Below are 24,244 nucleotides of genomic sequence, written 5' to 3'. Positions count from 1 at the left end.
ACATAAAAAAATGTGAAAAAACTTAAGGGGTCTGAATACTTTCTGAATGTTAAACACAACACATGACTCACCTTCTTTCTGCTACTGTGCAAGACTGAGCAACATCTGTGTAATACATGCTAAAACAAGCTTGTTCAGTTATTATATATATATATATATATATATATATATATATGTATACACACACACACACACATATATATATATATATGTGTGTGTGTGTGTGTGTGTATATATATATATATATATATATATATATATATATATATATATATATATATATATATATATATATATATATGTATATATTCATTGTATTTCTCAATACATAATATAATATAATATAATGTAGACCTGATTATGTAAGGTTGGTTTAATTTACTGGTCTTATGGACAAACCTGTTATGATAAGAAATCCCCCCAAAGATATCAGTCTCCCATTATTATGACTAGTTGTCTTTAAAATTTTATTCGTTCTCAGCCCTGTCATGGCACACTCTCAGGGTAATTTCTATTTTAAAAATAGACAACAATAAACAACTAACTTGTTCATGTCTATTGAATGCAATCAGAGGTAGTTTGTTCCTTCAGCTTCACCCACTTGAGTGCAATAGGACAAGTGTTTGTTGGACAGCTGTTTAGCTCCACCTTGTGTCTCAGTGTCAGAGTTATAGGCAGGTATAATACATGTGCTGTTATTTCCAAACATGGATTACTAGATTATTCATTTTTAAAGATAACTAACAATGTTGCTCAGTAATCTGTTGTTTCCACGTTTCGTCCTTTGACTTGGACTTTATAGTGTCATGATGTAATACAAGTTACATGATTTTTTTAAAATGAACTGTTTACAAGGATGACATTCATAGTGGCTTAGTGGTTAGCACGTTTGCCTCGCACCTGCAGGGTTGGGGGTTTGATTCCTGCCTCCACCCTGCGTGTGTGGAGTTTGCATGTCGTCCCCGTGCCTCAGGGGTTTCCTCTGGGTTCTCCGGTTTCCTCTCCTAGTCCAAAGACATGTGCTGTAGGCTGACTGGAATCTCTAAATTGTCTGGAGTGAGTGAATGAGTGTGTGATTGTGCCCTGTGATGGGTTGGCACCCTGTCCAGTGTGTCCCTCCCTTGTGCCCTGAGTGCCCTGGGATAGACTCCAGGCTCCCCATGACCCTGTGTAGGATAAGCAGTACGCAGGATGGATGGATATATTTACTAAACCATTCCAAAAAAAAAACAAACAAAAAAAACACATAAATAAATGTTCCTTGCTGTGCTGTTAACATGGGAAAGTATTGGTATAAAAAGCATCTGATTTTAAATGGCTTTTATCACTTAAATAGCAGAAAAACATAGAAATTGCTGTCAGCGGTAATTGAACAAAGACTGATAGAGATGAGAGTATAAAAACTACTGCAACATTCATTTGGGAATATTTGTAGTTTAAAAGGTAAGACCATGTAAATTTAATTTTAACAGTACTAATCATCAAGGCCTTTGATTTGTAGAATGTAATTCCAGGGAAAGTGGTATATTTAAGGACCCACAGACAGTCTGCTAAGTTTGGAATAGGCAAATGATAAAATTTCCCATAGTTCCATAGTTTATTAGCAAGGACTTTTAACTCTTTAAACACTCCAAATAAAGGAAGCTTGTGTTTTAGCCTTATAAAATGACTGATCATTTTGACTGATATGGGTGTTTAGTGTGCTTGTTTTACCATTTCACAATGATCTGAATATTTGCGCATCCCAAAAACAATTTATGCCTAAGACTCCCCCCTTCTTCAGTGGATAATCCCAGCTGGAAACTGTAGATTTGTACCTAAGAACTGCTTCTGTAATCATAAAGACTTTCTTATGTTTATCCCAGGACTCATTCACAATATGCTCAATACAGCACAATATGCTGAACATCCTTTCAACACACTTAATACTGTTTCACTCAAGTATAGTTCACTCCAGTTGTGGAAGAGTAATGATTTATAATCGCATTATCCACCTTCATCCAGAAGATGATGGGTTCCCTTTGGAGTCTGGTTCTTCTCAAGGTTTCTTCCTCATGTCATCTCAGAGAGTTTTGTCCTTGCCATTGTTGCTTCTGTCTTAAATCTACATCAGGAATTCAAAGCGCTATACAGATAAAATGGAATTGATCTTTCTGCTGTGATGCCTTTGGGAAAGACCAATACATACAGCCTCAGCTATCTCACGCTGTACTCTTACTGCGTGACTGAGCCCTCAGTGAGCCAACAGTGCTGTCATAACTCATGAATCATGGGATCCTGCACTTCCCAGAAGGTAAACTGGAGTCCAGCATGGAGAGAACCAGTGTGTGTCAGGCTAGATCTTGACTAGATTTTTAGATAGATCATGTTAAAAAGAAAAATCTGACAATATACAGTATAAATGCAGCACCAAGAGTCACAAGGATAATTGGTTTCAGCTGCATATAGTGCTCCGTCTTTGTACCATGATACATTTGAGTTTTATTTACTCTTTTACCAGTGATTTATCACATTTTTAGGCTTACCAGCTCTGACACACCTAATTTAGCTCATGTACATCCTGATAATAAAGTGATAGTATAGTAAGATGTAGACGAAGTCCATGAATCCTGGCTGTAAGCCGTATGTGAGTGAGGCTTATATCTGTCTCTGCGCACCAGCAATGGGACCGAATATCATCTGTCCTTGTCTCATACCCAGACAGTCATTCATTTACTATACCAATATGATTCATATATTTCCTTTTAAATAACGACTCATTCTGTTATTTAATGACAAGTGCATGAATCGTGCACAATGCTAAACCGGTAGCTGTAAGCATCCCCTTCTTGTTAGCTTCATTAGTCATCATTAAAACAGTCCACTTTGCACTCCAGTGAAACTCTAAAGACGCAACTTTAGACACAAACATTTCCTGACTAATTGACTATATTTGCAGTAAGTGGAAAGTGTGTTAATTTCATTTGGCTGACAAGCAGTGTATCTGCAGTCAGAATTATCTGTTAGAATTAGGACAATTTTTTAATAGGTGTGAAACACCAAGCAACACCAAGCAACACCAAGCAACACCAAGCAATTAATTTTGCTATGGAGTTCCTTATTAGTGATCTGCTTTCATAAGTGGACCTTTTTAATGATGAGTATCTGTATCATAGATGGATCTTCAGTGGCTGAGTTCAGAGGTTCCCTGCATGCAAATTAGCACATATTAAAGTACAGCAGCCTCCTTAGGCTTTTTAAATATTGTATTTTAAGACCTTATGAGAATACATAAGCTACACAATATGAGTTAATAAAAAAAAGAAACAACAAATAAGTTTTTTTTTTAAAAATCCAGTCATTATTAAGTCTTGGCAAAAGTCAGGATCATTCATCATCAGCTCAGGCTTTTTTTTGCCTATGTTAAAAAAACTCTATTGGATTTACCAGTAAATTAATTACAGTAATTTATTTAAATCTTTGTGCATTATAATTCATGTACATACAGTAAACTGAACCACTAATCCAAGTACATCCGAGTAATCCTACTTGAAACTATGATTATTTATTCAAGGTTGCACTTTTTCAGTAAAACTTGGAGAACAATTTATTGCATTTTGCTGCTTAAGGCATTTAGTGGTTATTTCTGGTGTATAAAATAGAGATGCCAACATGGAGCCTGGCTGAAGTACCATACAGCCTCGTCAGTACAGTTTTCCAATCCTTAGGCATAAAGTAAGCAAGCACACATTAGCTCTCTAAAAAGTGTACACAAATGTAACTAATACTAATTGTTGAAACACGTTGCAGTTACTGATACATTACTGGTACACAGTTTCTATTTCAGAGGGTGCTGTGAGTTTTGTGTCATATCACATTTTTTAAAATGACAGCAACAAGCTATTGGTGCACAGCAACACAACTTTATGTGACAAGGAAAGCTTTTTCAGCTTGATTTATTTGCCAATTAACAAAGCTACAAAATGTATTTGGTGCTGTTAAATGCATGCCTTGTGTTCTAAGGCGTTACAAAGGTCACTTAGAAAAATTAAAAAAAAAAACAACCAATTAAAACCATAAAAACAACTTTAACCAAGATCCACTTAAGACAGATGCACTAGGAAGATCATTTACTTGCAGTCTTAATAATGCTGTAGATGTTGTTTTGCTGTTTATGGAGGGAAGTTTACAGGACTCATTTACACAAAGCACTCTACAGGAGCAGAGAACTCGTTCAGAATAAATATCAATTACAGCAAACACCTTGAGCAAAACATAAAAACAAATACTTTATTCAGGCCTCAAACAAGCTAAAACATTAACATCTAGTTGCCTGCATGCCTCCGATCAAATAATTGGCAAAAAATACTTAAAATTTTAAGAAAATAAAGGTTTCTTTGTAGTTTATAAATTTCCCATACACGTTTATTCTCTTTCTGGGAAGAAGAGGCATGAAGCCAGTCAAATACTTTTTAATTCCTCCCTAAATTAACTTCCTTTTTTATCAGGAAGGTCCAAGTACAAAGCTGAACTCGAATTCATATTTTAAATCTAATTAATTTAATCTGCACACATTCATAGATGAGTAAAAAGAGTTCCTCAGCTTCACCCTTATCTGTTTAATAATAGCAGCAAAATGAAAACCTGACGGAATGTTGAGAATGCAGGCTTTCGACAGCCCGTATCTTCACTTTACTTTAGGGTGTAACCAGTATGAACTGTTTAAATTCAAAAACAACCATCAAATTCAACCAGCATTTATACAAAGGATTTCACAGTATCTGAACCGATTTGTTGCCAATGCTCACAAAGGGTGTGTGCTGGCATGCAGGTCAAGACTGCTCAAATGGACAAGAATAAGCATGAGTCAGGTGTGTGTGATGTCATACAGCCGTGCAAACCACATTCAGGCAAAACAGGACATGTACGTTATCGGGAGTGGGTGTGTGTGTGTGTGTGGGGGGAATTCTGTTACAGGGAGGAGGGAGCTCACGCTTTCTTCTCCTGCAGAAGTTTGTGCAGTTCATCAGCATCCTCTGCCGTTTTAACACGGATCAGCATCGGTACAGGAGTGCTGGGGTTCTTGTCGTCCACTGGGGGATTTGGCACACACACCACCATGACGTTGTTTTTCCCTGTCCGTGAGCACGGCATGGAGGAGTGAACCATGATATTCAGCAGGATGTTACCTAGAGAGAAATATATTTTGGTCAGTTAAACATGAGAAAGATGACGTTCGTTAAAGCATCCCAGTTTTAGATAATCACTGCTAGTTTTACATAATCATTGACTGTTTTTTTTTTTTTTGTTTTTTTTTATTATTATTTTTATTTATTCTCAGTGCAACAGGCATACAGTATGTGCAAGGCTTATTTTTGCAATCTATTTTTAGTAACTGTCTTGTTAATTAAAACAATCAAAAACAAATCTGAAACAATGTTTTGTTTTTGATATTTTCTTCACCTATGGGATCTAAATAAAATTCCACCAACTTGTCTTCATACAAAAATCTTTTTTTTTTTAAGCTACACACAGGGAGAGCCCTTTTCCTACATCACATTAAACAAGTATAATTTGGCCAATGAATGTGTTTCAGTAGACTAAAGCTGGATAACTAAACTCTTAAACACTCGTTTTAAATCCAAAGGCACCTGAGGGGGAAACATTAATTTTTTTGCCCCTTAATAAATGAATACATTGAAGTAATACTCATACTGTGAAATTCTGCCAGCCTTAATGCCTGTCATTTTGTACTGAATATTCCACTTAGTCATTAAATTGGTAGGAAATTGGTAGGAAAGGTCATATATCTGGGAATAATTAGTTTTTAATGAAGGCTAGGCTATGCTGTACGATGAGACTCATGTTCTGGCAGTTTCTAACATCCCTAGCAAGCTGTGCATTTTATTGGTTAAAATCTTTGGTTAATAGTTGGCCAGAATTTCTTAATAAGAAAGAAATATTTGGGTAATAAGAATCTCTGAAGTTGTCTGCTAGAAGAGAAAAGGGAGACATGAAATCCAAAAATGACTGTATTTCTTTTAATGTCCACCAGGGGGGAATGATTTTCTCTTACTGTCCCTGAATACTAGGCAAATACTATAATATAATATAAATAATGTTTAGCCTTCTTACTGCGTCACTTCCTTTTTAAGAGCGGTCTCATGTCTCATGTCTCACATCACTTAATCTGTAACTCTCAGTCTGACCTACTCCAAAGACATGAGAGAAACTGCTACAGAAAATACAGCCATTATCTATTAACTTTAGCTTCATGGAGAAAAAAAGTACTGGGACTATTTTTATCTTGGATGTGAGGAAACTGTTTCAACACCATTATTCTAGTGCTTAAAATAAAGAAGAGGATTTCATGTTTCTTTGACCAGTAGTGTGCTTTACCCAGGTTTGTGTCCGCGCGGATCAGGAGCTGCAGCTTGCCCTCGGAAACCAGTTTCAAATGCAGCGTACCGACCCCTTTCTCCTTGAACTCGTTTTCCTTTTTATAGAACAATTTGCACCTGTGACATGTAGACAAAGAGTAAATATTATAGCAATATAACGTGTAAAAAAACAAACAAAATTCATTCTGAATGATGCATTAAAAAGAGAGGGAAGTGAATTTTAGGCTACTTTTTAGAGTAGAAGGCATCTTTCTCCTTGATTTCTCTGACTACAGGTACTGGTGGCTCGTCTGATTCTTCATCTGCTCCATTCTCATCTGCCAGGGAGAAGGACAAGAAAAATATAAAACACTACACAATGAAGAGCAGAGTATTCATTCTACTGGATTTTTCTTGGTATGCCTGCATTAATTTAGCAAAACCTAATATTGTCCTAGGAGATATAATTTGCCTTTGATGAAGTGCCTATTATTATTAAAGCTTAATTCTCTGCCATAGGGGCACTGACAGCCATCTCAGCAAAAACAGAATTAATGATTAATAAGAAACCCCGTTCAATTTAACCCTTAACGATTTACTTCATTGTTGGTTAATATTTCCATGTCGGCAATATTTTCATATTATTAATGGAATAAAATAGCTGAAAATAATCAGTGAAACATACGTAAAGTGATCCGCTGTTAGGGATGCACCAGTCCCTTTTTTGCATCACAGCTCTGGTTCTGAGTTCTCAGCTTGGTATTGTTCACATACTGACTGCAAGATTATTCATCATCTACAGATTAGTGATCAGTGACAAATTAAAGGAAGAAACCAGCAGTTACTGTCTTAGTAAGTTGTTGGACCACCACAATAGCTTCAATAAGCCTTGGCACTGACTCCACCAGCCTCTGGTGCTGCACTGGCGGGATAAACACCATTCTTCCAAAAGATATTCCCTCAGTTAGTGTACCGAGGTCTAATACATCAGCCCAAGATCTCGCATAAGTGTTCAATTAGGTTGAGATCTGGTGACCGTGAAGGCTATAGGATATGATCTACATCATTTTAACTCTCATCAAACCATTCAGTGAGCCCTTGTGCCTTGTGGATGGAGGTGGGGTCACCCTGGACGAGACCACTCCCATCAGGACAAAAATGTTTCATCACAGGATAAAGACGATCTATCAGGATAACTTTGTACTGATTTGTAGTCACTCTTCCCTCTAAGGGGAAGCAACTATACCACTCGTTCCCCACTCGTTCATGTGCAAGATCCTTTACGTCGTCAATTTCACACATGTTCATGGCACAAACAGTATATCAGATATAAATATACAGCAAATCTGATCCAAAACCAATCCAGGATTTCAGGCAAATATCGTCCCGATATCACTACCAAAACTCAGTATCGGATCTCCTTCCGCTGTGCCACTGATATATAAATCTGACACTTTATAAACATTTTGTTCCCTGAAATTAGAACATGTTTTATCAGCAGTTTTAAGTTGGTCTGGTTTTAAAGTTATCACGATAATCTAAAATACTGAGAGAGAAGTAGCAAAGATGTACATAGAAATATTTAAATAATCTAAGTTTGAGAAGAATTTAAAAGGTCAACTGTATTCATAGGATTTCTGGTTAAATAAAATTAAAAGCAATCGTTCTTAATGTTGCCTAACGAAAAACAGAACAGCATGTGCCGATTTACTCCACGCCATGTGATAATGCAAATAAATAAATTTACAAATCTGTTGCAAAACGGATGTGTTTTCCTGAACATCTTCACACAGCTTCAATATAAATCTTTACTATAAAATCAAGAATGTGTCAGGGCTTTGTCCAACAAGCACAATATATTTCATTTCACTGCCAGCTGGCATTGTACAGTTTTGCCCAGCACCTGAAGGACCCCATTTGTCAAAGTGTGTACCTGCTGCCTGGCTGTTGCTGGCTGCCTCAGTCTTGGCTGCAGTGAAAGAGAAGGTGCCTGGAGAAGTGCCGGTGCTCGCCGCACCGAACAGAGACGTGGTGGACGTGGAGGTGGAGGTGGAAGAAAACGAAAACCCAGAAGCCCCTGCGGACTTGAGAGAGCTCAGCACGGAGCTGTCCACCTTCTGGCCAAAATTGAAAGTAACGCCTGCAGGAATGGAGCTTTTCTCAGGAGCGGCACTGTCCTTGTTCTTGGTGAAGGAGAACAAAGCAGGAGCAGCCGGTGTAACGTTACTGCTGGAGGAGGACGATGGTGTGTTTGTGGTGGTGTTTGCCTGTTTCCCCGGCTGCTGCTCCTCCCCTGCTGCTGCGCCGCTGCCGTACTTGCTCTCGATGGTGGCCAGGTGCCGCTCGTAGTCGCGGAAGATGGGGTTGAGGTCGCACAGCGGGTTGTCGTTCACATGCTTGGTGATCCAGTCACGCACGGAGCAGTTGAGAGCTGTGAGCTGCCGGTTGTACTCCTTACTGCTGCTGCCTCCTCCAGAGATCGCGGGCAGGCTGGGGGCGGAGCCGTTGGCCATGATGTCACCACTGTCTAAGGAGGAGGAGGAGGTTGGGCCATTGGATGATGAGGAGCCTGAGGGAAGAGGAGGGACAGTCAGTGTGAGTGCACTCAGTAGTGGTGATGCATTTACAGCCGGCTGGAGAACGAGGAGGGGGGCAGAAGGAGGGCGTAGGAGTAAATGCTGGTCCTATCTTGTCTCTCTCTGGACATGTTAAGCTACTGCCCCAGCAAGAAAAAGGCTTTTTATGAAAATCAGCCCACAGTGCGCCACTCAGCTCAGCGTAACAGCAGCCTGTGCGCACATTCCAACTGCTCCTTCAGCTCCATTAGCCTTAAATGCTCTTCCCTTAATTAGGACAGATTTCCAGATTAGGACAGAGATATTCACTTCTCTAAACAACTTTCTCAGCAACACTTTCGGAATAATTCAGACAAAAAGTGGTTTGTTAAATAACAAACAATACAAGGAGTGATTTTTTTTTTTTTTTTTTTGCCATATGATTCAATGATATTTGAAGACATTCTCACAATGTGTAGGTCTGTCACGATAATTACGTTATCGACTTATTGTACGATATATAGACATGACCTCGATCATTTTTGCTGACCTCAATATTGCCTATTGGATTTACATAAGAATGAATGTCTCCAACATTTTAGCCATTTGCGCTGCTTCTGTCCTCTCACGTGCTCTAGGGCTGTCAATTTAAAATGTATCGAACTTTGGATATTCAACAAATTTAAGATAAAAATGCACATTCGAATGCAAAGACTGTGTGCATTCGAATTTAAGATGTGTGGCAATCACTAGCACCGATTTTAATTAAAACATACTGTTGAAAAAAATGACATGCAAGATATTAACAATGCGCTAACGAAGAAGAAGAAAAATCTAGAAAGAATAGTTCTAGTGTTTCAAATAATCCAGTCATAGTCAGTAATGTCAGGGATTGAGCTGCTTAAGCTGCGTGAGCTGAAGCTGAACAGTGAATGAACATCAGTAAACTGAAGCACTTTACTAGCGGCTTAATTAACTCACCAAAAGCATCCTATAATATAACGCATAAATGTAATATTACAGCTTACTTCTGCACAAAATAACGCAAATGCACAAGTGAACTTGAACGTAAGTAACGCGCTAGGTAGAATGGTAAGCCACATTGTGAATACGCTTTTTCCGTAACAACGCACTACAACATGCACAGTGAAGAACTAAAGCGTATTACAACAGTGTACTCATTGTCGTGTTATTTCAGGAGGTCAGGTTTCCACAACAAGGGCAGTTTTTACATGTTTTTTGATATATGTTTAATATATAAAATGTGTGAATATTTGGTTTAATTTTTGCAACTAAAATGCCGTTGATTAATATTCAATGTAAAATTGACTAAAATTAATAAATATGATGAAATATTGATTAAATTTAAATAATATTTTCGTTAGAAGACAAAACTATGACTAAAAACAGTGTGAAAATTAACACTGGAACTGGTCTGAGAGCCTAAGTTAAATCTTTTGATTTTATAATTTTACAATTTTATGTACTTTAGTTTAAAAATAAATGCAAATAAACAATATAACACAGCGCTGTTCGGGTTGTATTTATTCGTTGCGCCCTCTTGTGGACAGTTCACTGCTCTTTGAACGAGTGTACCTGCATTATTATGCTATTATAATATCACTATATAAGTGGCATAAAATGGTTTTAAAATGACAATAATATCGTTTATCGCAGTTATTTCTGAGACGATATATCGTCCAAAAAAAGTAGCTATCGTGACACAACTAACAATGTGTCACAATATTTAGTTTTGTTGAGGAAGTTCCAAAATGGTTATACACAACAAGGGTTAAAAAATTAATAATTAATTATACTTAATAATTAAATAATTATTTATACTAATTCTATGATTACAACACCAATGAACATTGCTAATTCACCACTTTCCATCATAACTGCATAATCAACTAACAGTCAGTTAACTACTTGTTTCTCTACAGTTTTAATTCATTTAAATCTTCATTTTTCTGGTCAGTCTGTGTTTAGATTCACACAGACTTGATCACAGTCATATTTTAGTAGTTAAGAAATTAAGTAGTTAAGTGACTGGGAAAAAAAATTATATATATATATATATATATATATATATATATATATATATATATATATATATATATATATATATATATATATATACACACATATATATATACACATACGCTGCCTTAAATGTCATCAAAGCTCCTGGTCAGATGTTATGCATTAGAACAAAAGTGTTATTCGTCTTTGTAATATTTTGCTACCTCCGAAAAAAAAAAAGGAAATTTAAAAATCTCCACAGGTTTCTTTCGTGTTCTCATTTATTCAGGTTTTTTCCCCGACCCACAACTCTTTTGGGAAAAACCTGCTGGTAACAGAACATTCCTTCTGTTTAATCCCAGATGTGGTCATATTATTCATGTAATTAATGAAATTCACCAGATTTGCTCTTTAACTCTGTGCCTCGCTAGGAAGAAATGTAGTTAAACAGATTTGCTCCCGAAGGTGCTACGACCTTTCTGCTGCCAAATCACAAATGTTATTCTAATGGAAATACAAGGCACTGTAGAAAGCACATGTAATGAACAGGAAGTGGTTTGGGATTCCTGTGATTAGTTACGGTGTAAATGATATCATATCCTCATATTATACAACTCAAATTAATACTGAGTTTTCTCTAATTAAACTCTCATCATCTCTTTCTTAACAAAGGTGCAAGTTTTTCCACCATTCAAACAAAACACACCCCACATGCCTCACCGGTGTTCGCCTTGGCCGTGGCAGGGGAGGTGAAACTCCCAAAGGTTGGGGTGACAGATGCAGCACTGCCATTGGTCAAAGAAGAGAGGGGTTTAAATCCAGCTCCGTTCCCAAATGCGGAGAACGTTCCTCCAGCCGCCGGAGCCGATGGGGTCAGAGAGAAACCCTTAAAGCTTTTAAAAGCTCCTCCAGTCTCTCCCTGAGGCAAAAGCACAAAAAATCATTCATAATTAATATTCCAGCCCCATGCCCTGAATGAACTAATCCCATACTTCAGCTCTAAACTTATCACATACAATACTGTGTGAAAGTCTTAGGCACCCTTTTTTATTTTTAGTACAAACTTCGTTATAGATTTTTATTTTATGACTTCTACATTATTGATTCAGTACAAAAACATTTTAGATTCCAAACGTTAGTTTTCCAGCACAAAATTAAATGTTACAGAAAAAATAAGAAGCGAGTCGACAGTCAAAGTCTCCAGAAGAACTGTGGCTGCTTCTGCAAGATGCTCAGTAACACTTCCAGCTCATTTCCTTATAAAGCTGCACACACTGCACCTGAGACTTTTTTTTTTTTTTTTTTAAAGCGAAGGATCGTCACACCAAATATTGACTTTGTTTCATTTATTACTGTTTACTGCTCTTTATAGTATTTTTTTTAAAATGTAGAAACATTTAATTTCATTAATTTTGAAGGCATCTTTGCTCTACAGCAATTCTTTGCATGTGCCTAAGACTTTTGCACAGCACTGTACACTAACACGGCCTTCAGAACGCTGATACAATATTCTTTACCTGTTTAAATAAAAAACATTATTCATTACTGAAATTAACTAAACATTACTGAATGCACATAAGAAAAAAAAATCAGTGCCTCCAGTATTCTGGAAGAAGAGAGCTTGAGGTTTGTGCTTGACCCGCCCTTAGTGTACAAAATCACTGCTGCACGTTATCTTTAGATAATAGTTGAATAATAAACCAGGAAATAAAGATATACGACAGCGGCACAGATTCTGAGACAGTCTCAGAAACACAGCAGCTTGATTACCTCCGTGCCAAGATTTCGACGTTTGGCTTTCTTAATGGCCCGGTTTTTCATCACTTCCTCACTCGCAACTGAAAACATTCCTGCCTAATGGAGAGAATTACAGAGTTAAATGTGGACACTGCAAATGTTTTTGTTACACAACAAAATAGTTATCATCTCATAGAGCTGGGTAATATGGGGGGGAAAAAAATAATATGATGATAATTAGAGAAAAAAATGTTTATAAACTTGCTGTAATACTCAAAACTGCTTTTATAGAAGAGGAATTTGTCGTGGTCGGTGCTGACACGTTAAACATATTACATAAAAACACGCAGAGGGATTAAACAGCAGCAGCCTGTTCAGTTAGCAGTGAATCTGTCTGGCTTCACTTCTGTTCTGTACATAGCTCTAGTTAAACCTCCTGAAGGTGCAGTAAGCTCCACCTAATCCCCGTTTTCACTGACGGCTGCTTTAAAGCAACCATGATTGTTTCTACCCCAAAGCTTTGCTCTGATTGGCACTGGGCAAGTGTGAAAACGAGGGACACACTGCAGTGCAGCTGCAATGAAACCAGTGAAAATGTAGAAATTTCAGAAATTCATTTCCATAACTGTCAGTTTGTTTATCTGCCAGCGCTAACATTTTTGATTATCAAAGTCAGACATTGCAGTTGCAGATGTTTATTACGACAGTAATGTGACACCGAGCACTTGTGACACAGCTACAGGTGAACATGTGACTAAAATAATCCAGACTAGTGGTAAAAGCACAATCCATAAAATCGTAGGTGTGGAGCTTGCAGTTGTGCATGCTGGCGATCGGTCAAAGCTTTAAAGCATGACCAACCCTCTAAACAAGGATTTCCTGTATTTTTCTAACAAGTGATTGTAAAGGTTTGTGGGAAGCATGATGATGATGATGATTAATCGAGTACGAAAATGATAAAAAGGTCTTCTGTAAATGCTTGGACTGGCACATGGCAATGGCATGAAAGTCTGTAAACATAAAACAGTGCTTTGTGCTTTGTGTTTAAAAAATACAGTAATGTGATGTTTAAAAACTACAGAAACATCACATTCACGTAGAAAAGCATGAGGATAAACAACACAACCTCAGTCTCCTCTCCTACGTCTTATTTTTGCTCTGTTGCTGTAATTTCGCTGCATGCTGAAATCATAATGGTCACAAAATTTGCATAACTTCTGGTATTTACATAATGATCATGGTCTCTGTAGTGCAGTGGAAATTCAAAAGAGAAACTAGCTCAGGAAGCGTGTGTTTCTCACTCAGAATGTTATTATACAAATAATTATCCACAAGCAACCTTACAGAAGCAAATAGAGAGAAATATTTTTTGGTTATTTTCACAGCATAAATACTCAACAGAGAAAATGAGCAAGTTGTGCTGAACTCGATGAAAATTAACGTCAGAATGTACTCGATTGTTCCGTAACGCCACATGTGCTGTCTCTCTTCTCTGCTCTTTGTTGTTGCTCTGCGTGTGTAAGCTTATTTCATCAGGCTGATAAACTTTATTTGAATGTATACAGTGGTAATGCATGTTTATAACCATCTGAAGGTCCAATACTAACAATTTGCACAATATATTTACTCACTTATAGTAAGAAAGCACCTAAATGAAGCTCCAGACTCCAATAAATAAATGAACGAATGACTGCTGTGAGCTGAATGTAAAGTCTGATCTGCAACAAACGATTCTTTTCAGAATCAAATAATCTGCTGACTTTATTTTTTTAATACAAAGCTAATCTAGAGATTATTTCCTGCTTCCATAACAAAAAAAAAAAAAAAAAACAACTATTACTGCAAGCAAGGAATTAGACAATTTAAAAATGAAGGACATAAGAACATTTAAGATTCAATACGATCTTGTTTTTCTGTTTCTTTATCTAAACTGCACTAGATCAGTAGCCTAGACATGTTAATTCATTACTAATCTAGACTAACCAAACAATCCCATTAAACCATAAAGGCTCTACGCAAGTGTTTCATTTTAAATAGTTCAAGATTGTAGAGTAAAGAGAAAAAGTACACGGTTGACATGACTGCTATTTAACAATAACAATCCTTCATTTATTTTCCAGAAGAGAGCTCAATATTTATTTATTTATTTAAAATTAAAAATGGGTCTCACTTTCATGCGTCGAGTTAAAGTTCACCTCAATTTTCCTTTTTCCGTATTCGGCTCTAATGCTTCTGGCTTGTTATACTTTTCAAATTTGCACATAACATACCTGTACATACAAAATTGTCTATATTTGTATATTATTCTTTTTATTGTCTGTGTCTTGTCACTGTCATTCTGTTGCACTGTGGAGCTTCTGTCACTAAAACAAATTCCTCGTATGTGTAAACATACCTGGCAATAAAGCTCATTTTGATTCTGATTCTGATAATGTGAGCACGCAGCCTGTGTGTTGGAAGTTAAATCAGTCTGTTTCTTGAGACTTTTAAAAGGGAGAAATGTATTTTTACATTATTTATTAATGTATTTCTTTATATTAGTCTTGCGTGCAGCACCGTAAGGTACAAAAGCAAAAACAAGCAGCTCTGCCCAAAGGTTTCCGTCGTGTAGGACTGTCTACACAAAAATAAAGAGCTGTGTGGTTTTATATTATAAGGTGCTTTTGTTGTTAGTTAAGTAGATGATGCATCATGTACATTTCTGGGCAAAATAAAAGGTCCAAGCCCAAAACGGCCAAATATTAAGCTTTTAATGGTCTTAACAACAAACCACTGGTCGTGAAATTAGCAAGAATTAAACAAATACTGTAGATCTTTCCCAGCTCTATCAATCCTGGTTCCATTTATGGGCTTGAAAACCAAAGCGTTCCCAAACTTTTGATTTCATGTTAGCTGGCGTCTTGCAGATTTCCGGCTCTCCGTTAGCCTCCGTGGCAGCACGTCACCTGCGCAACTCTCTCACGCGCCGCTTTAGCTAATAAACTGGTTCGAGTCTGAGAGCAATGATGTAATAAACTGCGCCTGCCATTCGCACCGGTTCACTAAGATAACCTTACGTGAAATATTGTAAACTACATAAAATAATGGCTGTGCATTCGATTTTTAGCATTTTAAATCGATAATCGACCGACACTAACGATTATTGAATCAAAAATCATACCTCAGGATCGATGCATATGGATCGGCAGGATTAGTAATCGATGCATCGAGAGAACAAATGAATCGTAACACCTCTATGATTTTAACTTTGCATACAAGAAGACTATAGAAGTGAATTTCCCTGTTTCTAGCTTTTCCCCCAAACAAACGGTTCACTGCAGCAAAAGGAAACGAGCAAATGGAGGCACAGGAGCTCTCAGGAGTGCATCTGTTTCATTCGTGCTCATTTTCTGACCAATGATTTGTAGTTAAGACCATTAAAAGCTTCATATTTGGCCCGGGACTGTATGAAAATCCACGTTGAGGAATTTCCATAATTGACGCAACCTAGTTGATTTTGTTTTAATTGTAACTAAGTGCACTTTTACTGCACAAAAAGATTACAGCTCCAATTCTGGAAGGATTCAGAGTAAACTTACGGAAAACTATTAGCAAAATAAATTTAACAAACAAACAAACAAACAAACAAATAGTTTTAAGGCGTTCTGCATGTGCAGCAGCTTCACAAAAAGTTTTATATTAAAATAAATAAATTAAATAAAATTTAAAGCCGTCCTCCTGCCTCTACCTGATCTCTAAAACTGTACATTTATGAGGGTCTGATTTTCACTCATCTCTCACAGCGGCTACGTTTACAAACTCCGTTTAAGCTCTATCCTCGGGTTACAGCCATATTCCGAATACGATGTTTATATGTGTACAGGCATCGGAATATTCCCGTATACACGGATATTGTAAGTAAGCCTGAGTCGCCGTTCCTAAACACCTAGCCTACAGCTAAACATCTGTTAGCACTCACAATTCCTTGCAGACTGAGCAAGCACATGTATCTCCTTTCAGTGGATTTTCTGAATAAGGTGTTTACATGCGACAAATTTCCGATTAAAACAGGTATAATCCAGGGATGGGAATCGGAATTTGTAGAATCTGAATATTGTCTTAATCCGAATCAGGCAGTCGGATTGCGGCGTTTACATGCATGACTGAATACTAACTAGAAAATCGCCAAATTCTGATTAATATCGTAATATTAGATCATATTTAGTAATATTGACTACTACTAATTATAAGAGTGATATTTATATGCGAGATGGATGTAAACGTAGCCACTGTGGGATTTACTTTAAGGCTTTATTTAAGTGCGTTTGTGTCACGCAGACCAACACAAAGACGTTCTGACAGCATGGGAATGAAATAAGCTCCGCCCCCCGTCACAGTGCGTCACTCACATCGAAGGTCAACGACCGACGTTCATAGAACTCGTGCTGTCAGAAATGATCAAAAACAAGAGATCATGTTTTTTTTTTTTCCTTCATTTTTCATGAAATTCACTGGAGCACTAAAACTCCTACACACGGCTCATGTTTTAAGTCGTCTTACCTCTTCTCCTTCATCTTCCTGATCCCAGTTCCTGTCTGTGAGCTCTTTCTCAGCAATCCGCTTTGCCATCACAGATCTTCTCAGAGATGAATTAAAAAAAAAAAAAAACAGAAAGAAAGAAAGAAAGAAAGCAATACCGGGTTAGATTTAACCAACACTTAAAAACAAAACACTGTGTTCAAGCAATCTCAGAAACTGCACTGATAGATGATGATGACTTTATGGTGCTTGTAAGTTTGTCACGTGACTTCAGGGTAAAGGAAATGGTGCTGACACTGAGATCAATCTGAGGAGAAATGACTGTAATTCAGAAAATATCAACTCCTGCGGCTTCAGGAACGAAATAAAATAAAACGACGCCTTAAATTGTTAGTCTGCACAGAGATAATGTGAAACTAAACTCAGGACTAAAAGCAGTAAATGCAATTTATTAAAAAGTTTTGGGGTTTTTTTGGTTTGTTTGATTGTTTTTAACAACTGGATGAATTGGTTTCTGCACTCCAAGCCTCAGGCTGGGCAAAATAATCCTCAGTTTGTGCATTAAAGACTACTCTATAATCACACACATGTGTTAATTCCTGATTAGTTAGTTGTGTTGTTACCTACAGCACACCGCCTCTGGAGTGTGACGTCATTTACTTCCGCGAGCAGACTTTACCGCTATCTCACCGACACTTTAGCATGCTAGCTAACTAAGCTAATCTTACAAACCTGGTAATCTGTGAGGCTTATTCTGTATTTATGCCGGAAATAAAATGTCTAGTTTCGTGCTGCGTGGGACGTCTGGACCGACTGTGTGTTTTAATTTAGGAGAAAATATAAAATTAAATGCCACCGGTCCAGCTCTCTGACTAGCATGTTAGCATATTAGCATGTTAGCTGTTAGCCTGCGAAATACTACAACAACAGTAGCCTTAGTAACAAGTCAAAATATTTTATCTGTAAACACGAAACATATAGTCAAATACACACCTTGTTTTTGACAAGCCACGAGAATGTTAACAAATAGTCCTGTAGTTTATAACCGGGCGACTAAGTTGTGGTATTACAGCTCTTAAAACAACCGGCAGTTTCCACGACCACACGCCACCATTTTAGAAAAACGGGATATTCGCGCGTCGTGGAGGAAAAGTACGCATGCGCAAAGAAGACGCACTGACGCTGGGAAATGTAGTTCCAGACACTAATCAGGCGGCTGGCGGCCTACATTCAATATGGCGGCAGATTTTTTTTTCTGTTTTTTTTTTTTAACAAATGAAACTGATTTCAAGCAACTGTCACTAGAAATATTAAATAATTTAACTTCGCACTCAAAAAAATCGACTTTAGTTTCCATTTATGTTTATCCACATCATAATTAATAAGTTTGTTTTTAAAAATATCTGTAAAAATGTTTTTGGGATACATTTTCATCTTCACAGGATACATCAACCATTTCATATCATGCCTGGTTAAAATGCATGTGCTGTAGATCAGCTATTGGGAAATATTTCTAACATGACTTAATGTGATACTTGTACTCTGTTTTTGTTTTGATCACACAAATTTGACAAAATGTCTTCCAAATAACAGGATAAAATAAATAACAATTTAAAAAGTTAGGGAGAGAGACTACAGGTACTTCAATAAATCTTACACTAATAAAAGATGTCAAGGCTCAACAGAAATGTTTATATAAGCATTATTGTCCAATTGTGACTGCTCGCATCGAACTGCAAACCATAACTGCCAGTGTTGAAACACATAAAATCACATTGTATTTTATTTGTTTATTTATTTATTTATTTTTCATTTTTAAAACCAAGAATTATTTGTATTCAGGAAATTTTACATGTCTGTTCTTATTCCTATTTAGGACGATACTACAGATGAATTTCTGAAAGTACTGATCATTGTTGGATTTATTTTCCACTCAGAATTAAAGTACCATACTGAACTTTTCCTTCACTGGAGTGCTACCACCAAGGATGCATGATACTTTTAGTATGTATGTACTTAGTATATATATATTTTACCTGGGAATGTGCATGTGGTGTACTTTTACTTAGCTTCTACACTAGTGGTTCTCAAGGTCCAATTTTGTAACCTTAAATAAATGTAATTTTTAAAAAGTTTTAAATACAAAAATACCTAAGTAAGAACACTTGTAGTGTCTCTTTGAGATGACTTTACTGTACAGTCCTTTAAAAAAAAACTCATCAAAAATTTATCATTTTACAAGCAGAGCCAGTCTAAAAACACTCCAGCCCACTGCACATCCGTTTAAAACACACAGCATGTACAGAATCAAACATATTCAGTGGCAAACCCACGCTGGAGGACTGAGCAATCTGGACATAGGCAGCAGATATAGACTCATTTTTTTTCCAGCCTGTTTGTGGGGCTTCACTTCATCTCTGGGCTGCACTGATTCAGAAGCACTTTTGGGGATCTCATGGAAAAGGCCACAGTGTTGAAGAACAGATGGCTGTGTTCCAAACGTTCAGGATCCCTCATTGCTGTGCCAACTCAGGAACAGGTGCTGTAGAAAGTAGGAAGTGAGCTCCGGGCCGTGGACGACCACAGGAGAGGTCTGACCAGCTGGCTAGGAATGTGCACGGAGGACAGCGAGAGGAGGATCAAGTCTTCCATTAGGTACAAAAGAAAGAGAAAGTAATGAAAAGTCAACATGGACACACAGGAGTAGGAGTATTTTATTTTCTGTCACATATTAAGACTGAAGTAAGGATGTTAGCATTTAAAATGAACACTGATGTACAAATCACAGTATAAATAGTGATTAATAGCACCATGAAACCATGCATATGTGTACATAAAGTTTTTTTTTTCTTGTTTCCTCAGAAGAGATGGAATATACTGGTGCACACTGCATGTATTGTAATCGTAATCTCAATGTTTTAGTTTCCTCCATTAATTAAACCTAATCAAGTACAATAATAGTATAATAATAATAATAATAATAATAGACAAGACTAGCTTCTTGTCTATGTTAGCTAGTGGTTTTTATTCACTTTAGTGTATTACATAACAACCTAATTTATAACCTAGTATATAAAATATATATATATATATGAATTATATATTATATATATATATATATATATGAATTATATATTAGGTTGCTATTTGGTTCTTGTAATGACATTATTACTTAGTTCCCATTCTGAAAAGTCACAGGACCTTCACATGTGAATAATCACATGTTTTTAGACATGTCACATTCACACTTGGTTCACATATTTTCCACATTCAAAGAATATGGTTTTATTTTTTCCACATGTGATTTTCTCACATGATTCACATGCAAATTCTTCACTTGTAGGGCATGTGGTGTTATCATTATTGTTCATTTGATAATTTCAGGGCATGACATGATAACATGATCACATATTACTCATATAATCACATGTGAAAGACATGATCATGTGTGAAATGTAAGGGTATTTCCATAAGGGTTTTTTTTTTTATTACTTTTGAGCCTGTGAGCCTTTGAGCCTGGAGGGAGTATGTGAAAAATGGCTGTAATTTCTAAAAGGTTAATGTAATATTTTTGTTAAACCTCTTGAATTAAAGATGAAAGTCTACACTTGAATCACATCTTGATTGCTTCATTTCAAATCCATTGTGGTGGAGTACAGAGTAAAATTACAAAAAATTGTCCAAATACTCATGGACCTGACTGTATATATATATATATATATATATATATATATATATATATATATATATATATATATATATATATATGTATATATAAAACAAATTAACACTTTTTAGCAAAATGTATCTGTATCTCATATTTTAAAAACACTACTATCAGTTATAAATGTCGCTTTTTGCTGATGTAGGTGATATTCGCCCTAGTGATTTTTCCCATTGTGTATACTGCACTCAATTGCAGCAACGGACGCTGAGGTGTATAAAAGAGAGCAGACGAGCAAAATGGAGACTATTTCAACAAAGTGGTAAAATGGAGGCCTCACTCCATTCACACAGAGGACAACACAGCTGGACTCCTGAATAATTATTAAGAATAGGAGGATGATTAAAAAAAAACATGGGCTTTGAGCAGGTTCTAATGGAGGCTCTCTTTCAGCTTACACACAATTACACATGAGCCAGAGCCGTAATGTTCTTTACATGTAAGGAGATTGATTTCAGATATTTTGCCCAAAACTCCACTATAGATGTCGTCTACAGACTCATCCTGTCTCACTGGTGCTATTGATCACTATTTTTACATGAGTGATTATTTGAACAGGCTCACTTTTCTTATAGTTCAAATCAGTCAACTATGTCAGCTCCTCTTATGACTGAAAATGAAATCATTTTGAACTCCTCTGTACCCATGGCTGCACCACAGCCCTTTTCAGCATCCTTCGCCTTCACTTGAAATTGGAGCAACGTCTTCATCCTTGTTAGTTTTTTTTTTCTTTAATTAAATCATGGAGCCATGATTATAATTTTTCTGCCTGTATTTCTAATTGCGGATCTGCTCACAAGACATGCTTAAATGTCAATCAGGCACCACAGATAAGTGAAACCCTAATTAGGCACAATTAGTTAACTGTCATTTGGAGTAATTACAGGAGTGAATGGACAAATTAAGAGGAAATTTAATTGGCCGCTCTTAATGGAGCAAAATGTATGTTATCTGTCTGCAGGCACTTTGGCACGGCACTGGAAATGTTTCAGTTTGTTCGTCATATTAAGTATCAATATTAAAAACGTTCTATAAATATGGTTATTCCTTTCTATTCATATTCAAAGGAGGAAAATGTGTAGATCAGCCTGTATGACCATTTTCATACTCCTTGAAACTTTTTCATAAGGTGACTAATGAGAAGTACAATAATTTCAGTGAAAATGAAAATCTATTATAATGTATTGTATAGGATGCAGAATGGGAGCCAGAAGTTTGTGTAGTAATTTAGGCTAGGGTCTGTATGCTAATCAGATATACAGTATGTAAATCTATACACTCCACACAGAAAAATAAAAATATCTCTGAGCTTAATAGTGCCATAACAGTGCAAAAGTTTACACACACAAATTGAAAATGCCAAAAAAAGTTTTATTTATAGCAATAAAACATATAATGTGTTAGGTTTCACAAAATAAATGGCCAAATATTCGATATCAAGATATTAAGAGTAAAAACATTGAAATGATATTAATTTTCACCTGCCTTTAGAAGCAATACTGCCTTCTGCAGTATTCTGTACTTCTGAATCTTTTCATCTGTAATATTTTATTTCCCAGTGCTTTTTGATGTAACTGTTATAACCGTGCCAAATATTCAAACTCTGCCTTGTTCCAATCTTGTGTGAGACAGGAAGGGCTACTTTTTTCATATTTTTATTCATTTTGCCTTTTATCTTGGTTTGATAGCTTGTTGCAGGTTATTCACACACATTTCATTATTAGTAGATTTGAATTCTATTCTAAAATAGAGTTTAAAGTTTTTCCATAGGTGGAGGGAAACATTTCCAATCAACTAATTTACTTGTCTAAATTTTCTTCTGCTTTCAAGGTTATCTCTGTTTATTGAAGATAAATCAGGAGCTCTGATTGATTTTGTGCTAATTTTTGTTTCATGGGCTAATATCCCCTATCCATGAGTGTGCTTATGGAGATACTACTCTAATCAGTCAAGACTGGGATGAATCTGGAAACAGGTTGTTCTCATAAATGCACAAATGCAGTCAGTCAAAAATCAGTCAAATGCCTTCTAGTGGCTGCTTTTGGTACTAAAAAGGCTAAAATGGATCAGCCTATTCATCTGAATTTCCTCTAACACACAAAGTAACAGATAATCATGCGCAGTCAGTGCACTGATCTGAAATATCTCAAAAAGTTTTTTGATAACAACTTATTAAAAACCGTGTTTAGATCAAATGCAGTTTGAGTCCACAGGTTTCAGTCTGAAATTATTTTAATTAAATCATTTAATTATGTCAATTAATAATCCATATATATTAAAATCCCCCAAGTCCTGGTGGCAAAGCATTGCATTAAAGCTATTACACAGGCTGGTACAAGTGTTTGAGTTTAATGCATTAAATGAATTAAAGACTTTTTCTGTCTCTAAAACAGATTAAAGATTTTATTCAGCAATGTTAATATTGATATGGTTGATATTGATATTGATATATATTGAATATTGACTAAAATCTCACACCTAATGTTACCTTTACAAGCAGGATGTTGACATCTTTGGTATAACAAGTGGTGCTTTTAAGTCTTAAAGGAACTATTTGTCATTTCTAGAGCCCTCTACTGTCTGCAATTGCAATTAACATAATGACAAGATTTCAACCTTTCCCAAACAACCCCATCACATCTGCTCATTTTGAGGAAAATTCTGGGCAACTGTGTTCTGACTGAGGAGGAAAAAAATTTACGAGTTTAAAAAAAGTAAAAAGTAGCTGAAATGACGAAACTAGCAAGATCTGCTGCTTGGAAATATTACAAATATTGTTTTCTTTTAAATTATAGTATTATTTTAGGTCTAGAAACAAAGTGCACATTCAAAGCATGCCTGACTCAAAAAGGTGTTTTTTTTTCTCCCCCTTTAAAAAAGAAACATTTTTCATAATACAGGAAAACTGATTTGGGGCGTGTTATGTATGAGTCAGTGAGTGATGTCACTAAGTAAGCTTTGAATGGTTCGAGATTAGAGAATGCCAACATTTAGCAATCTAACATGTTTGCTAAGCCAGCTGGCTAGCTAGCTAACATAGCTGATGTTAGTGATGAAGTAAATAGGACAATGCAAATCTAGATTCCAGTATTGAAATCCATTTCTATGCAAGCGAGATAGCAGCCAACATCTGCAGAGCATGAACAAAATGTCTCCACAATGTTTTGAGTCACTATGAATTCAATTGCTCTTAATATCTTAATATGCGTGTGATTTCAGTTCCTGAAATGTTTTATTCCTCTTATACCACAGCAAAGGTTACAATTTTTATGTATTAAAGAACATCATGTCATACTTTTTATCTGTTTACAGTAACATATAATGTTGTG

The 24,244-nt window shown here is 36.3% G+C and overlaps 1 protein-coding gene across 2 annotated transcripts; it reads right to left on the bottom strand.

The window, feature by feature from the left end:
- Positions 1–4,243: 4,243 nt before the first annotated feature.
- nup50 (nucleoporin 50) lies at positions 4,244–18,351 on the bottom strand. Of its 2 annotated transcripts, XM_053241837.1 has the most exons (9): positions 18,185–18,351; positions 17,213–17,288; positions 17,062–17,097; positions 12,707–12,790; positions 11,657–11,855; positions 8,293–8,928; positions 6,610–6,697; positions 6,379–6,497; positions 4,244–5,168 (listed from the first exon to the last, which is right to left on the bottom strand). In XM_053241837.1, the coding sequence occupies exons 2-9, from the start codon at positions 17,279–17,281 to the stop codon at positions 4,969–4,971; spliced, it is 1,431 nt and encodes a 476-aa protein (XP_053097812.1). In that variant the 5' UTR covers positions 17,282–17,288; positions 18,185–18,351; the 3' UTR covers positions 4,244–4,968. The 2 variants fall into 2 exon arrangements, with proteins under 2 accessions (XP_053097812.1, XP_034169153.2); XM_034313262.2 differs by lacking the exon at positions 17,062–17,097 and having other exon boundaries at positions 18,185–18,349.
- Positions 18,352–24,244: the final 5,893 nt, after the last annotated feature.

The sequence above is a fragment of the Pangasianodon hypophthalmus genome, chromosome 18, assembly GCF_027358585.1.
Source record: "Pangasianodon hypophthalmus isolate fPanHyp1 chromosome 18, fPanHyp1.pri, whole genome shotgun sequence".
Lineage (NCBI taxonomy): Eukaryota > Metazoa > Chordata > Actinopteri > Siluriformes > Pangasiidae > Pangasianodon > Pangasianodon hypophthalmus.
This window is presented reverse-complemented; position numbering and strand designations above follow the sequence as displayed.